The 18,348-nt window shown below is 35.3% G+C and overlaps 1 protein-coding gene across 4 annotated transcripts in view; it reads left to right on the top strand.

Annotated features, from left to right (window-relative positions):
• malt3 (MALT paracaspase 3) overlaps window positions 1-18,348 on the top strand; it is a 22,813-nt gene extending 4,465 nt beyond the window's left edge. For all 4 annotated transcript variants that reach the window (XM_048168900.1, XM_048168899.1, XM_048168898.1 and 1 more), the window contains 11 exons: window positions 647-822; window positions 1,030-1,126; window positions 1,946-1,981; window positions 3,759-3,962; window positions 5,585-5,762; window positions 5,916-5,990; window positions 7,847-7,974; window positions 11,845-11,994; window positions 16,155-16,312; window positions 17,326-17,442; window positions 17,716-18,348. In XM_048168900.1, the coding sequence (XP_048024857.1) occupies window positions 647-822; window positions 1,030-1,126; window positions 1,946-1,981; window positions 3,759-3,962; window positions 5,585-5,762; window positions 5,916-5,990; window positions 7,847-7,974; window positions 11,845-11,994; window positions 16,155-16,312; window positions 17,326-17,442; window positions 17,716-18,051 (1,655 nt within the window). In that variant the 3' untranslated portion in view covers window positions 18,052-18,348. The remainder of the gene's footprint in view (window positions 1-646; window positions 823-1,029; window positions 1,127-1,945; window positions 1,982-3,758; window positions 3,963-5,584; window positions 5,763-5,915; window positions 5,991-7,846; window positions 7,975-11,844; window positions 11,995-16,154; window positions 16,313-17,325; window positions 17,443-17,715) is intronic.

Below are 18,348 nucleotides of genomic sequence, written 5' to 3'. Positions count from 1 at the left end.
AAATGTGACTACAGTGGTTCAACCTTAATGTTATGAAGCAACAAGAATACTTTTTGTGTGCAAAAACAAAACAAATAATGACTTTATTTGACAATATCTTCTCTTCTGTGTCATTCTCATGCACTGTTTACGTTCAGCGCTTCCAGTTTGTACCTCAGAATACCGCCTCAGTATTGACCAAAGCTTCACAATTGAGCAGCACAACGCATGTGTGTGATGCGACCAATAAAAAGTCGGTGTTCTGGCGTAAAACATGGAAGCGCTGAACATAAACAGCACATGAGAATGACACAGAAGAGAAGATAATGTTGAATAAAGTCATTATTTTTATTTTGTTTTTGCGCACAAAGTATTCTCGTCGCTTCATAACATTAAGGTTGAACCACTGTAGTCATGCTGACTATTTTAACGATATCTTTAGTACCTTTCTGGACCTTGAATGTGGTAATTTCTATTGAGGATAAAAAATAAAAAAAATCTCAAATTTCATCAAAAATATCTTAATTTGTGTTCTGAAGATGAACAAAGATCTTTCAGGTGTGGAACAACATGAGGGTGAGTAATTAATGACAGAATTTTCATTTTTGGGTGAACTAACCCTTTACAACTGCAGTATCTGTTAAACATCGTGACAAATTCTGTTTAGGTGTTTCTCGAGCATGGAAAGGGGAACCCCATATAGTCATTCACCCAAAAAGCCAAACAGTAAAACCAGGGGAGACTTTCACTCTCAAATGCACAGCTTTTGGGAAGCCTGCGCCTGCCTACCAGTGGTACAGAAACGGTCACCTCCTTACTAAACAGACCACAGAAACACTCAGGGTAAGGCCACTGTAACACTCTTTGTTTCTAGCTGTTTTGTTATCATATTGATTTATTTTTATGTGCAAGTTTGGCTCGGGTTACACGGGTCGTTGTGTTTAAATTTGGGCAATTCGCTTTGACTGTAAATATTGTCTCAGTGGCACGTTTTTGAAGTTGTAAGCTGCCTAAAATAATCATGTTTTGCATTTGGTCTTCTTTGTTTAGATAGAAAATGCCAGTGCAGAGACTGCGGGTTCATACCTCTGCGCCGTGTCAAATATTTTGGAGGAGAGATGGTCTGAAGCAGCTGAGATTGAGATTGGTAAGAGCCGCAAATGGCTGTTTATGTCATTGGCCTACAGTCCACAGCCTTCCATTTTGAGATGGTGTTTGTCCAAGACTTTAAGGGCTGTTCACACAGAACATTTTTGTATTTTGTCTGAAATTATTTTTGTTGTTTATCAGCCTCTCTGCCATATTTTTTTAAATTTCCATAAACATGAAAAATAAAGAGTTTTTTTTTTTTTTTTAGAGTTTTTTCATGTTTTTTTAATTTTACTTATTATAAAATTCACGCATGAGTCAGTGGACATAATTTGTAGGATGCAATTGTTTTTTAATGCATTCAAATTGTTATCCTGGAAAAAGGCATTTAGCAACCTTTGCATTTTCTCACTTTGTTTGTGACTTGTTCATTAGCACAGTCAGACCTTCTTAGCAGCTTTCTGTGTGATGAAAACCTAAATAAAGGAAACCATCCAGTCTTTAGCTCTGGCCTTTGGATTCTTTGTGCTCTGTGTAGTTCCACTCTGGGTTTAAATTTCTGGTACTTTCCACGATTGGTAGGAGTTAAAGACAATCAGGAACTGAATTGTATTTTGAGTCTATATATGTCCCTAGATATGAGAGGCCAACTAAAGTTAGACTGAAACCAGCTCAGTAGGAGCTTCCCTTTTTACTCGTCACATTACGGAACACAAATAATGTGAGCTTTCTGAGAGATTTTTTTTTTTTTTTTTTCCGTTGTGAAACTAGTGGAAATGCACAAGCTATGGGCTTCATGGTAACATCCAGTAGCATGATAACATTTCTTATTCTCTTTCAACTTTCACTAAAACTTTTTCCTCTGGTTTCCCCACAGCACCTCCAGATCAACTACCGTCGCCCACGCTTATGGGTAGGTCACAGATGAAGCTTTTTTCAGCTCATGTCAGGTTAAAAATAGACTTAGTACTTACCTGTGTTGCACAATACTCCCACATTTAATATTTCCCATACCAAACACCGTCATTCATATAGGATTCTCATGGTTGTGGATAAACTTAGTATTATGGGGTTTTCAAGTAATGAAGTGAGTAAGTTATGTGTGAGTGTTTGAGTAAATTACAAACATATATGTATGTGACCCATGCTGGCAAAATTAGTCAGAATGCGCACGGGCTAATTTCGTACGGAAGCTTGTTTCTCCCATGAAATAAAAAATAAAAAAGGTAATTGACTTTTTATCTCACAATTCTGATTTTTTTTCCTTGCAATTGCGGGATATAAACTCACAATTGCGTAAAGGTAATTGCGAGTTAAGTCATAATTGTGAGATATAAGCTTGCAATTCTGAGATATAAAAAGATGCAAACTCGAATTCTGAGTTTATCACACAATGACTTTATAATTTGCAATTGCGAGTTTAAATCTCGCAATTCTGACCTTTTCTTCTCAGAATTATGAGATATAATCTCGCATGTTATAATGTCCAAGTGTGAGGGGAAAAAAGGACGGACGTTTTTTCTCAGAATTGCGAGTTTATATGTCACAATTCTGACTTAATTACTCGGAATTGATTCTTATAAAGTCATAATTGTGAGATATAAACTTACAATTCTGAGAAAAAAGATGCAATTGTGAGTTTATATCACACAATTCTGACTTTATAAGATGCAATTGTGAGTTTATATCTCACAATTCTGAGGGGAAAAAAAATGAGATATGCAAACTCGCAATTGCGAGAAAAAAAGTCAGAATTGTGAGATAAAAAGTCGCAATTACTTTTTATTTTTTTATTTTTTTATTAAGTGGTGGAAACAATTTCAAAATTGAGGTTTTCACAAAAATTTGTTCATTCAGCCCTTGTCTAGTGATCACAATGCTCCAAATAGCAATTAAGCATCTAAAAGTATCTTTATTTGTATGTTTTCTGAGAGGAGTTCCTTTCCTTTGACCATGAAAAATGCATTTTTTCTCTGCTCGCTTCTGAACGACTGACGTTTCCTCTTAGCACAAGTTTATATATACAGTCAAACAAAAATTTATTCAGACACCTTGAACATTTCATTCATTAATACAGTTTATTCACTATAGGTTAAAAAATGGTAATAAAATATGACAAGATCTCAGATATAAACTGTGTCAGAAAAAAATAATCTTAATTATGTTAGATAACACTTAAGCAAAACATGGTCAGGTCAAAGTGTCTGAATAATTTTTGGTTCCAAATTTTTACCAGTTTTACTGATATGAAGAATTTTGGGGTATAATATGTCACAGTTTACCTTATTTTGCTATCCTCACTTACATAAATGAACTATAGTGTCCTGCACCCACTAGTGAAAATATATAAAAAATGTCTGAATAATTTTTTGTTTGACTATATATCGTGCATGCGTAAACATGCTAATTTTGACAGTCCTATTAGTAATATTAATAAAGTATTATTTAAATAAGTTTTGTAATAAAATATAATTTAAAAAAAAATTGATTATTGTAGCGTTTGTAAAAAAAAAAAAAAAAAAAAAAAAAAAAATATATATATATATATATATATATAATGTATGTATATATGTTCCTAAAATGTTCCTTTTTTAATTGTTTAAAAAAAAAAACAATTAAAATATATATATATATTTTTTTTAAAACAATTAAAAAAGGAACATTTTTAAATGTAATATCCTTTCACTTAGCAACTGACAAAGTGGCATTACTGATTGGGAACCTGAACTACAACCACCATCCTGGTCTGATGGCTCCTACCATGGATGTCCATGAGCTGGCCAACCTTCTGCAGCAGCTAGGCTTTCGAGTGGTTTCTCTGCTTGATCTCACCCTTCAGGAAATGCAGGCTGCCACTGACAAGTTCTTGCAGCTCTTGGACCGTGGAGTGTATGGTGAGTCACATGTTTTGAGTTTGCTTGAGGAGCCTCTAGGAAACGTCTGGTGTGTTTCGTCACTGCATTAACTGTAAAATAATTTTTTCTCACAGGATGTAGGTTTTACACTCAGGGCAATAGCTTATTTTGTGGTGAAAGTTTCAGGTTCCTGGCTGCAAAAATAATTGCTTTGTGCAATAACACACGCATTTCTCACTTTGATCCTGCGGCTGCTCATTACCTCTCCACGCTGTACAGAAGTTGTTGAGATGGTGGTGGACAATACAACGTCCATTTGAAATGCTTCCAAAAAAAAATTTAATTTTAGTGTTGCGCAAAAAACAGCTCCATGATGAGTCAGAGGAAGTTCCATCTGAGTGGAAAAAAGGCTTTATTTTCCGGTGATACAGTATCAGTGTCATGGGTTAAAATAACCGCAGAACTTTCAACCAAAGGGCTTTTTTTCAGAATGACATTGAGTTGGCTTATAAGAAATGTGTGGGCCGAAGTGTGTCTTGCTGCTTTTGTCTGCAGAAACTTACAGTTGTAGTATAATGTTTCTATCCAACAAATTTATACAGGTTACTCAGCTAACTCGCATAGGAATTTCATTTTTAAACTCATTGAAAACTGCCTTATAATGAAAATAGTTTTGACACCCTTTTGTATTCAGTAGAAATCGGAAAATGGAAAGTGTTTAGTTATTAGTCAGCTCTGTATGTATTCATGCCTCTGTACTGTTGTGTACAATACGTGGGTGAGATTTCACTACTGTCCTTTTTTCCTGATTTGACTTTCTCTGATTATAGCAGTACTAAAATATGAAATGCTGATATCTGCTTTAGTAGCAATAGTTAGTCACAGCATCACTAAAATATGAAATGCTGCGAGTAAAATTGTGTATTTTTCATGTAGTTCACACAAAAATCAAGATTCTGTCAACATTTTCTTACCCTCATGTCTTGGCTAACCTGAATGACTTTTTCCCTTCCTTCTGTGGAGCACAAAATGTACATTTTTTGGCCATTTCAAGCTGTCAAGGACATAAAAGCATCATAAAATGGCTCATGTGGTGTATTCCAAATCTTCTGAAGTGTGTTGTCATGAACAAACTGACGTTTTGAAGTTGTTATTCACTTACAATCTTTGACTCAATCAATGAGTCATTGGTTTTGTGAACTGGAACAAAGGTTTCATTGACAGATACGTTCATGAACCTGACTTCTCTGCTTTTTTCATTAACTCTTCTGAATGCATCACCAGCTTCAGTGAACAATGGCTTATATTTTGGTTTATACACAAAGCAATCGTGGATTTAGAAGATTTGTCAATCAAATTAACTACTTTGATGCTTTTATGGTGTCTTGACAGCCCAAATCCATATTTACTGTGATTATATTGAAAAGAGTGGCTTGGATATTCTTCAAAAATTCTTCTTTTGTGTTTCTTTGGAAGAAAGAAAGTCATACAGGTTTGGAACCCCATGAGGGTGAGTAGATGATGGCTGAATTTTCATTTTTGAGTAATATTTAATATAAAAGGCAATGTTGAACATAAAAGTAAGGAACTCAACCAGAGAAGGAAAGAAACATATTACACAATGTTGTAGACCATTAAAACCCCACTTTCTCTTCCCCCAGCTGTTTTTTACTATGCTGGCCATGGCTATGAACACAATGGCAGAAATTACCTGGTGGCCATTGACGCTCCACGACCCTACCGCACTGAAAACTGTGTGTGCGTACAGAGAGTGATGCACAGCATGCAGGAGAGAAAAGCCCAGCTCAACGTCATTCTGCTAGACACCTGCAGGAAATGGTATGCTTGCAAGAACATGATGAACTTATCGTTTCCCAGAAAACAAAAGTATCAAGAATTCCAGATTCTTGGAACAGTTTCGCAAATGTTAAAAGATAATCATTTGGCACACTGCAACACTGTTCAACGTTTTTGCTATTTTATATCCTCCAGGTACAAACAAAAAGGTCCTCCTTCTGAAATTAAGCCTTTGGCTCCTCTGGGAAACACTGTGTATGGATACGCCACGTAAGTACTGTCATATCCAGGTGACAGTTCTTCTAAGCCTTAATCGAAACATTAAAAGATTAGTTCACTTCAGAATTAAAATTTCCTGATAATTTACTCACCCCCATGTCATGCAAAATGTTTATGTCCCTGTTTCTTCAGTCGAAAAGAAATTAAGGTTTTTGAGTAAAACATTCCAGGATTTCTCTATATAGTGGACTTCAACAGTTACCAACGGGTTTGAAGGCCCAAATTGCAGTTGCAGAAGTACCGAGCAAGTGTTTACAAAGCAATCGTGTAGAGACCAAGTCAAACGGCCTATACAAAACAACGATGTCGGGCGATTTTGAAGTCAGAGAAGAAAATGAGATTTTCATTTTCACCGCGATACTTCTGCTTACGTCACACGTGACCTTTCCAACATGATTACGTAATGCGTGGCACATCGCAGAGCAGTGCAAGATGAGCATTTTTGGTTAAAAAGTATACAATTTTTATTTTTTTTTAGAAAATGACAGATCGTTTTGCTAGATAAGACCCTTATTTAGGGCCCTATGAAATCCGTTTTATTTTTTCCCAAATTCCGTTTTAATTTTTCTGGATTCCGTTTTTTCCATTTTAATGGTTAAATTAAATTTTAGTAATCAAAAAGCATGTCTAATTAATTGAAATAATGAATCTTTTCCAATTTACCAACAATTTAATAAAAGTTTAACAACAAAAAAAATTTTTTATGGCCCTATGATAAAAGTTTTATTCTTTCCCCTCAAATTTTATTTTTACCAAATTCTGTTTTCTGGATTCCATTTTAGTGGTTTAATTCCATTTTAATAATCAAAAAGCACATCTAATTAATTGAATTCCTAAAAACAACAATATTTATTAATTAAAAAATATATTTTTATGATTTTTTTTTTTTCAGAAGTTCTGTTGTGTATTTAATTTTTTCTGGCAATCAATGAACGCATACCATTTAATTTATCTTTTAATCATGAAATTAAACTTTTTTGTCAAACAATGTGCTGCACAACAGAGCTTTACTGTTAAAATTAAAAAATGGAAGAAAGAGATTATTGTTTAAAAATATATTTTAATAATTTATTGTTAAATTAATTTATCTAAATTCTACTGTACAACAGTAATATGTAATACAGTTAATGAACTTTTATTTTGACGGTTTGCCTAGAGCTTTGAGTTTCTCTGTGTTTATGACGGTAGTTTTCTCAAACGAAGCGGTTAAATGCTGATGAAGTGACTTTCAGAGCAGCTCTGGAGATGAATTCGTGCGTTCATATAGTGAGGCAACAGAGGACGAAAACACTGCGAGCGTCGCATGTGCTTCAGCGTGCGTGCGCGCGCCCGGGCGAGTGTGTGTGAGGCGGTGTGAGGTAAATGAAACTCCGCATCATTCATTTCAGAGTCACACAGGCATGCAGGATTCATGTTTAAATAGTCTTTTTGCGGTTTAATATTCACAGACACTAGTCTATATCGTGATTTAATTTAAGTGTACAGACCTGCTTTTAATTCATTCATCAAAAATTTGACACATTCCGTTACATTCCGCGTTATATAGTAAATTCCGTTTTTATGTATGGATTCCGCGGGCCCTACTTATTCCTCGTCTGGGATCATGTAGAGCCCTTTGAAGCTGCACTGAAACTGATATTTGTACCTTCAACCCATTGGTAACTGTTAAAGTCCACTATATGGAGAAAATCCTGTCATGTTTTCCTCAAAAACTTTAATTTCTTTTCGACTGAAGAAAGAAAGGCATAAACATCTTGGATGACATGGGGATGAGTAAATTATCAGTGAACTAAAAAAACAACAGTGATTGTGTTCTTCTAGTGTACTCATGCTGTTTGCTCCTACAGGAGTGAAGATGCTGAGGCTTTCGAGGTCCAGGATGGTGGCAAGAGCACAGGGATCTTCACCAAGTACCTGAACAAACATGTCTTAGAGCCAGAGAGGGTTACCCGTGTCTTGGAGCAGGTCTCTGAGGGTGAGTGCTGCTCTTCTGTTCCAAATCTTAAAGGTGCAGTAAGCGATTTCTGAGAAACACTGTTGATATTTGAAATCAACCCAAACAAACACACTCCTCCCATCATTGCTCCGCCTTCAAGATGCACAAACATGCAATGCAAGAGTGGATGTCTGTTTATCATAGCTGAAGTGAAGCAAAATAATGTTTTGTGAAAAATAAAGCAAAGAATGAATGAACAAAAACTGAACATACAGTACACAAGAGTTTATACAAGCAAGAGTTGTTAGTCACCAGCAACTCCAGACAAACAATGACACACTCTAAAAAATGCTGGGTTAAAAAAACCCAAGCTGGGTAAAATATGGTAAAACAAACCCAGCAGGTTGGGTTAAAAGGCACCTTTTATGCTGTCTTTCACAAGATGTAATATAAGTCTCAGGTCTGGTCAAGTTTCAGCTTAAAATAACCCACAAATTTGCTCCTATTTGGGGGTGAGCAAAAACATGCCTTTTACTATATTACTATATTGCTGGCTAAAAAAATAAATCCAAATTTGGTTGAAAAAAATGGCTGGGTAAAAACAACCCAATCCCTGGTTTTGTCCATATTTAACCCAGCAGTTTTTAGAACTGTCCTGTCACTATAGCTAACAATACATATATAACAGCAAAACCATATAACAGCGGAAACAACACAACCTCAGCTTCTGTTTTCAGGCCTTCCCATTGTTGGAAAGCTTTTCTAATATTAACACGAGTCCTAAAGCTCTTGCCTGATCATAACCCTTCTTTTTACAGTGAAATTCCTCTGAGCTTTTCTCTTTTGTAATGTCTCTCAGCCATCAGTCTTTCTTCAAATCTACCTCTTGCTCATTCTGTCCTCCTTTATCGTGAGTGGACACGCCCCCTGATGCTGATTGGCTACAAGTATGTTGTGGAGCTCAGCCCGATCAACTTTGAACAGCATTTCTCAGAAATAGTTTACTGCACCTTTAAGCCAGGTTTAGACTTGACTACTAGAGTTTTGGGCTGATTTATCCACGATTTACACAACAATCTGGGAAAAAAATTTATGATTGGTTCCAAATGATCTGGTAATGTGATGTGTTTACATCTCAAATCTTAAACCTCCTGATCTGCTTGCATAATATCAAACATGTTTTTAAACTGGGTTGATTATGACTATGATTATGTCAGTGCTTTCACAATAGCCAATGAGAGACAAGTCTATGAGGAGACGGGAGTGAATGATAGAAATTTTCAAATGTCAATAACGAAACAAGCTGCTGTGCGTGTCCGTTGGACGCTGGAGATGGAGGAACAGTTTGTGGAAGTGTGGCAACAACACGACTGCTTGTATAACGTGTCTTCAAAACGTACCACAACTGTACAGTCAAAGAAAAGAGCTGGTGAGAGATTGCCCTGGTTTTAAATGTACCAGCTAGTGGTCACATTTATTGTTGTTTGGCAAATTTTTGCGGGCAAAATATAGTCATTTAAATAGAAATCCATGCAATCAAGAATTGAAACGGAAAACACAGAGTTTGGCATGAAATGAAACAGAATTTTGGAAAAATAAAATAGATTTCATGGGGCCCTAAAACATTAATCTTGATACAATAATGAAATTATTATACTTCAAAAGGTGATGATTCAGCGATATGAGACATAGAGTTAAGAGTTCAGATCAAACACTTAACGCCTTTGATCAATATCAAAACCGCACTTCCTTGCGAACACTTTAATAACAAGATGTAATATTACATCATGCTTTATCCTTGTAGTGAGATCTAGTGAACAAGGTCACAGTGTCTTTCAGTGCTTTTGATCATTAGCGGATTTATACTTGCACTTGTGAGAGCAGCAACTGCTTGACATCTACTGTATGCCAGACATTGGTTTCCTTCCTTCATCCGTACCCTCCATGGCATGATGCAAACGTGGATTTATGTTTTAATGGTTGAGATAATCCCCCCTCCGTGCAGAGGGCTTATTTGGTTGTTTGATTGGTCTCTTTGGTAACAGCACTTAGCTTTTTATAAAGTAGCTGCCAAAGCATGTGACCTCATTCTCAGGCTGCTGTGCTCAGGTGGGGGAAATTTGAGAGCGCTTAACCAAGGGACTACTGCTGGGTGCCCTACTTACCCCCCTGCTCCTGTCTCATATGCTTGTTGCTCTGTCTGCACCATGTCCCACGGCCATTATCACTGTGTTTGTCGTGCCCTCAAGTACTAGACAACTTCCTGCCTCAATACCCGATCATAAATCAATGCTTTATCACTGGTTACTGGCGAAGCGCTGTAAAGCTTTTTAGTGTGGATTTACAGTATATTCCTGGCTACCGGTTTCTGTACTGTTAAAGTACAGTTGTTACAGTTGAATTTCAAGAATAAAGTCGTGTTTGGAGAAAAAAGTCTAAATAAATTGTCAAGAATAAACACGTATTCATTGCATACTGATCCTAGAGGGCATAACAGAGTTGGATCACTTAATCAAGCTAGGCCTATGTTTTATGTTTTCTAATTATAACCGAATAATAAGTAGCATGCGAACTTTAAAGAGAATTTGCAAGCGGCTGGGTCTTTTTAGAAGAAAAAACTGTACAATTTGTGTGATGTAGGCCTACTCCAAGAAAACGGGACTTTCTAAAACGCTTAATGTGAAAAACGTTTATTATTAAAAGATCAAATTCTGTACACACGTTTATCCATAGCGTGCACGAATAGGCCTACTCTTCTTGCGCTTGAACGAACAAATAAACATAAAAGTATTGCAAAATTTGGAATCGAGAATCGTTAGCTTGACTAAAGTGATCTAGTGATCGAATGTGTTTATTCTCTATATTTTATTTCTACTTTTTTCTCTAAATTTAACGATTTTTTTCTCAAAACACGACTTTATTCTCAAAATGTATTGTTTATTCTCTATATTTTATTCTACTTTTTTTCTCTAAATTTAACGATTTTTTTCTCAAAACACGACTTTATTCTCAAAATGTATTGTTTATTCTCTATATTTTATTCTACTTTTTTTCTCTAAATTTAACGATTTTTTTCTCAAAACACGACTTTATTCTCAAAATGTATTGTTTATTCTCAACATTTTATTTCGGCTTTTTTCTCGAAATTTAACGATTTTTCTCTCAAAACACGACTTTATTCTCAAAATGTATTGTTTATTCTCAACATTTTATTTCTGCTTTTTTCTCGAAATTTAACGATTTTTCTCTCAACACGAATTTATTCTCAACATTTTATTTAGACTTATTTTTGAAATTGAACGAGTTTTTTCTCAATGTTTATTCTCAACATTTTATTTCAACTTTTATTCTGGAAATTTAACAAGTTTTTTCTCAACACAATGACTTTATTCTCAAATTAATGAGTTTATTCTCAATTTTATTTAGACTTTTTTTCTCTAAATTGCATGAGTTTTTTCTTGAAACAACATTTTTATTCTCAAAATTTAAGGAGTTTATTCTCAACATTTTATTTTGACTTTTTCCTCAATTTAACAATTTTTTTTCTCGAAACACGACGACTTTATTCTCAAAATGTAATGATTTTATTCTCGACATTGTATTTCGACTTTTTTTCTAGAAATTTAAATGAGTTTAATCTCGCATTATAATGACTTTAATCTCGAGATGGTCTTAATTTTTTATTATTGCTTGGCCATAATCCTCTTCCTTAATATTACTTTTAGCAAGTTCCTTAAAAGTTTTTAACTTCCCATTTGTATGAACAACTTGCTGAGTCATGATTGTGTCATGTTTCAGTGTCTGATGGACACTGGTCACATGGCAAAAGAGACAGCAAGTGTGTAGAGAAGATATTTGTTTAGTAAAAGTATCCTGTGATTTATAATGAAAGCTTTTGTTCTCTCACAGATCTGGGAAAGGACCCACTGGTGCGTGGAAGGCAGGTAGTAGAGATCAGGCACACTCTGACAGAGCCACGGGCCTTGACCGATCCTGTGCAAGCGTCCGGACACACCATGGAGCTCCGTCGGCGGGATGCTTGTTGGAAACAGGCTAATGGTATTTACATATTTTTTTAACCAACTTCATATTGTCATCAGAGGTCCTTTTCTTAAATGTGTCTTCTGTGAACAGACAAGCAAACAAAAAATCTTATGTCCTACATATTAATTTCTACCTGAATTCCACCTATACTACTGTTTTTGAAAGAAGTCTCTAATTCAAACCAAGGCTGCATTTATTTGATCAAAATACAGTAAAAATGGCAATATTGTGAAAATTATTGCAATTTAAAATAACTGATTTTTCTCCATGTAGTGGACTTCAAACCGCCTTTACAAAAAAAGTTAAACGATGTCGGGCGATTTTTAAGTTGGAGTAGAAAATGAGAATTTTTCACCCTATCATGGTACTTCCGCCTACGTCACATGTGACCTTTCCAACGTGATTACGTAATGCGTGGCTCATCGCAGAGCTAGTGCAAGATGAGCATTTGTGATTAAAAAGTATATAATTATGATTTTTTGGGAAAGCGACCAATCGTTTCACTAGATAAGACCCTTATTCCTCATCTGGGAGAAAAGCTTTTGAAGCTGCACTGAAACTGACATTTGGACTTTCAACCTGCTGAACCCCAGTGAAAAATCTTGGAATGTTTTCCTCAAAATCCTTAATTTCTGTTCGACTGAAGATGTCATGGGGGTGAGTAAATTATCAGGAAATTTTAATTCTGAAGTGAACTAATCCTTTAACATGTGACATAAAAAAGTTTCGAGGATTTGAAAGCTACATTATTCTTACGTAACATCTCTTTCAAAGGATTAAGGAAATTTCCATTTTTGATTCATGATATGAACCCTTTAAATGCTATATTCAACATCAGTGATGATAAAGCAGATTTGTAATGCAATGGAAAAGAAGACACTTAAAAGTGCTCCATCACGCGTAACATCTCACAGTTTATGACTTCCTTTTTGGTTGCTTTTGTGGGTGAGATTGTGATGCATGACTCATGGTTAGAGCACAGCTAAGGATCATTCATAAACCATTTGTCTGCATTAAAAGGAAATGGATGTCCTCCCAAAAAGAGCCAAATTGCCACAAGTGAGCTGACTGAAACTGATTCCGTTTTTCAGTTTAGACTCTGACAGTTTTTATTTGTCATGTTAAAAACTTTAAGAGCTGTCATTTAAATATGAGAGAACAGCCCCATTTTGTTGATTTGAGTTAGTAAGTAGAACATGAAACATGCATTCTGACACCTTTAAACATGCTTGCTACTGTATACTGACCACAGGACAGTAAAATATGTTTGAACGTTTTTATGTACGCTACTGTTCAGAAGTTTGGGGTTGATAAGATTTTAGAATATTTTGAAAGAAGTTTCTTCTGCTCACCAAGGCTGCATTTATTTGATTAAAAATACAGTAAAACAGTAATTTTGTGAAATATTATTGCAATTTTACAACTGTTTTCTATTTTTACGTATTTTAAAAAGTAATTTATTCCTGTGATGGCAAATTACTCCAGTCTTCAATGTCACATGATCCTTCAGAAATCATGCTAATATGCTGATTTGCTGCTCAAGAAACATTTCTTCTTATTATCAATGTTGAAAACAGTTGTGCTGCTTAATATTTTTTTTTTGTGGAAACTGTGATTACATTTTCTTGGTAAAGTTAAAAAAAAATGTGATAAAGTTTATTTGATGAATAGAAAGTTCCAAAGTACAACATATATTTTAAATTTGATAACATGTCTTTACTGTCACGTTTGATCAATTTAAAGAGTTAATTAACCCAAAAATGAAAATTCTGTCATTAATTACTCAACCTCATGTCGTTCCACACCCGTAAGACCTTCGTTCGTCTTTGGAACACCAACCGAAGATGTGTTTTGATAAAATCCAATGGCTCAGTGAGGTCTCCATTGACAGCAAGACAATTAACACTTTCAATGCCCAGAAAGCTACTAAATATATATTTAAAACCGTTTTGATTACAGTGATTCAACCTTAATATTATGAAGCGACGAGAATACTTTTTGTGCATCAAAAAAAACAAAATAACGACTTTATTCAACAATATCTAGTGATATGCGATTTCACAACACTGCTTCATGAAGCTTCGAAGCTTTACGAATCTTTTGTTTTGAATCAGTGGTTCGGAGCACGTATCAAACTGCCAAAGTCACGCCCCCCAGTGGTGAACTATTGAACTATGACGTAATGAAGCCTCGTTTACTGAAATCACGTGACTTTTGCAGTTTGATACGTGCTCCGAACCACTGATTCGAAACAAAAGATTCATAAAGCTTCGAAGCTTCATGAAGCAGTGTTTTGAAATCGCCCATCACTAGATATTGTGGAATAAAGTCGTCATTTAGTTTTTGTTGATGCACAAAAAGTATTCTTCTCGCTTCATAACATTAGGGTTGAATCACTGTAGTCACATGAACTGTTTCAAATATATCTTTAGTAGCTTTCTGGACATTGAAAGTGTTAATTATCTTGCTGTCAATGCAGGCCTCACTGAGCCATCGGATTTTATCAAAAATATATTAATTTGTGTTCTGAAGATGAACGAAGGTCTTACGGGTGTGGAACAACATGAGGGTGAGTAATTAATGACAAGATTTTCATTTTTGGGTGAACTAACCCTTTAATGCATCCTTGCTGAATAAAACTCTCAATTTCTTTAAAGAAAAAGAGAAATCTTAATGACCTCAAATTTTGAACAGTCGCGTACAAGTACAAATCAGTAGCATAAATACTCATAATACAGCAGTACAATCTTACTTTTGTAGTGGCACATATAAAAGTTATAATGTACTTAATGTACTTATCATAATCTACTTTATGGTCTCTGTCATGTGGAAGTAAATTAAAGGTAATACAAACTTTTAGCAAAGCTTAGAAATAACACTTTATTTTGGTTCAGTAGCTTCTGCAGCATGAACGCAAGCATGTAGAGTCTGCTATTGCTGTTGTTGGTGCTGTTTTGTGGTGTTAGCGCGTCTGACTAGGGTCGACACGTGGGGTGATTACATCATCGTTTCAGAAAATATACGGATTGCCCCGTCCACACGACAACGCCAAGCCGGCGTTTTCAAATTTTTCCACTCTGGGACCCGGTTTCAAAAAATACCGGTTTCACCTTTCGAAAACGCCGGATCCGTGTGGATGAAACGCCTATCAGATAAAAAATGTGTGCGGTTTCACCGAAACGCGTCTCCATGTGGACGGGGCCTAAGTCTAAGGTGTCCCCTGAATGTGTGTGAAGTTTCAGCTCAGAATACCCCATAGATTTTTTTTTAATTCATTTTTTTAACTGCCTATTTTGGGGCATAATTAGAAATGCGCCGATTCATGTTGCGGCCCCTTTAAATGCTCAGGCTCCCCGCCCACGGAGCTCGTGCTTGCCTTAAACAGTGAATAAACAAAGTTCACACAGCTAATATAACCCTCAAAATGGATCTTTACAAAGAGTTCGTCATGCATACTGCATGCATGTGTCGGATTATGTGAGTATTGTATTTATTTGGATGTTTACATTTGATTCTGAATGAATTTGAGGCTGTGCTCCGTGGCTAAAGCTAACATTATACACTGTTGGAGAGATTTATAAAGAATGAAGTTGTTTATAAAGACTGCAAGTGTTTAATAATGAAAATAACGACGGCTCTTGTCTCCATGAATACAATAAGAGACAATGGTAACTTTAACCACATTTAACAGTACATTAGCAACATGCTAACGAAACATTTAGAAAGACAGTTTACAAATATCACTAAAAATATCGTGTTATCATGGATCATATCAGTTATTATTGCTCCATCTGCCATTTTTCGCTGTTGTTCTTGCTTGCTTACCTAGTCTGATGATTCAGCTGTGCACAGATCCATACGTCCTGCCCTTGTGTAATGCCTTGAACATGGGCTGGCATATGCAAATATTGGGGGCGTACATATTAATCATCCCGACTGTTACGTAACAGTCGGTGTTATGTTGAGATTCGCCTGTTCTTCAGAGGTCTTTTAAACAAATGAGATTTATATAAGGAGGAGGAAACAATGGAGTTTGAGACTCACTGTATGTCATTTCCATGTACTGAACTCTTGTTATTTAATTATGCCAATATAAATTCAATTTTTAATTCTAGGGCACCTTTAATATTGTTCACATTGCTGTGTATTTATGTGTTTGATAATGTTTTCCGCAGTTCTTCCTGGCCGAAGGACTCTGGACTTTCAGCACTGTGGTGTTCAGGTGGAACTCTGTTTTTCTGCACTCTTTTCCAACGTCCTGGTTGTGTTCGGTACAGTGAGGAGCACAAACGCCGCGGCCCAGGACTGCACTCTGATTCTTGAGAGTCAACCAGTAAGTCACAGCTTTTCATGTCCTCTTTTGCTTACATAAACACATACACATGCATATAAAAGGGGGATATGAGAGTCAGTATGGGAGGGCCAGAAGAGGAAAGACGGTGGATTTACTTAAGACTGTAATATGGAGGAGGATCATGCAGTGGCACTGAACATTATTATAGTATTTATTAATATTTTAATATTTTTTATATTTTCAGTTCTCATTTTAATTTGATTAATTTTATGTGCTTTTGTTTTCTTTGTATTAGTTACTGTAGCTTTATTGGTAACACTTTATAATAAGGACCCATTACTTAACATTAGTTAATGCATTAACTAACAAAGAGCAGTAGATTTGTTTCAGTATTTATTAATCTTTGTTAATGTTAGTTAATAAAACTGTTCATTGTTAGTTCATATTAGATCAGGTCCATTAAATAATATTAACAGATACAACTTTTGATTTTAATAATGTATTAGTAAATGTTGCAATTGACATACACCAAGATTAATAAATTATTTTATTTTATTGTTAGTTAATGCTGTAGTTAACTAATGTTAACAAATGGAACCTTATTGTAAAGCGTTAATTAATTTTTAATTTTAATTTTAGTTAGTTGCCAGTGCAACCTTTGTAATTTTTATTTAAGTTCTTCATCTATATTTTATTTCAGCTTTATTTCAATTAATGAAAACTTTATATATATATATATATATATAATAGATACATTGTATGTTTTTTTTGTTGTTGCAGTTTTATTAACAAAATAGATCAAACATTAAAAATTTGATTTTTTTTTATTGCTCTACTGCAAATGCGAAGTTTACTTGTGTTGAAGGACTTGAGCAGAAAGAAAGTCCAGTAGGATGACTTTAAAAACAAAACTGTGAGTCTACTGACCTCTAGGGGTGAAAAAGTCTAATACTTCCTTGGGTACATTAACAGCTTGATGTTCACTTTACCTTGTCTGTATAGTGCCAGTTTGTTTGATTACAGTTTAAATGGTGATATGTTTTTATTTTTAGCAAATGCAAGACATTTTCTCAGCTTCTGGCAGATTTGAAGAAATTGACTCTCTGCTTGTGAGCAGTGGTGAAACTCCTGACTGCACCCTCAGATTATGTTGCCTTCAAAGACTCCAGGTACATTTAAAGAGGTTTTCTCTTAGAAATGAGAAAATTGTGGTATAGATCTGAAATGCATTTCGAAATACAGAACTGAAATATACATGTTCAGCAATGTATACAGCAATGTATTATATTATATTATATTATATTATAATGGTTTATTGCAGGGATATATTGCTGTTGTTGAAATCACTGATGTAGAATAATGCATTATATGCAGATGTCAAAAATATTGTTTAAAGCCATTTAAGAAATGAAATTTATTCAAAATTCTCTAAAACTTCTTAGGGATCTCTGGTGATCAAGGTGAAATTGCACTACACCCACACACAAACTAAAGAACGTCTCACTGAGAGCAAAGAGCTAGACATTGGCAGACCTCTCATCGCCTCCTGCAAGCTGAATCAGATAAAGCCAGCAGACAGGAGACAAGAAGCTTATGTCCATTCTGTGGACCACATGTCCAGCATAAGATGGCCTCATCATCAGAACCATCCTCGAGCGGGTCGGCCCTACACACGCAAGGCTGAGAACCGATTACAGAGCTCAACCAAATCCACCTCCATGAGCAGCAATGAACCAGAGGAGAATGATGAAAATGACTCTAATGAATTCACTATGTGACGTTCCTTCTTTTTACAAACACACTGTAAGGCTTTGTTTTGATGCAGCAAAGGATTTTCTTACATTTATTGTTTACTTTTTGCTTACTAATTACGAATTGTGATAAAAGTGTGTGTGTGTGTGTGTGTGTGTGTGTGTGTGTGTGTGTGTGTGTGTGTTTGAGAGAGAGAGAGAGAAAGAGAGCAATGAAAGGAAGAAGTTCTCATGCTAATGTAGAAATATTTATACTGTACTTAATGTTTGTAAATCAAATCAAGTGTAATATTGTTAAACAACCAATAAAATGCTACTTCTGGA

Source organism: Megalobrama amblycephala, linkage group LG19 (assembly GCF_018812025.1).
Source record: "Megalobrama amblycephala isolate DHTTF-2021 linkage group LG19, ASM1881202v1, whole genome shotgun sequence".
NCBI lineage: Eukaryota > Metazoa > Chordata > Actinopteri > Cypriniformes > Xenocyprididae > Megalobrama > Megalobrama amblycephala.
Note: the sequence above shows the minus strand (reverse complement) of the source record. Positions and strands in the feature narration are given on the sequence as shown.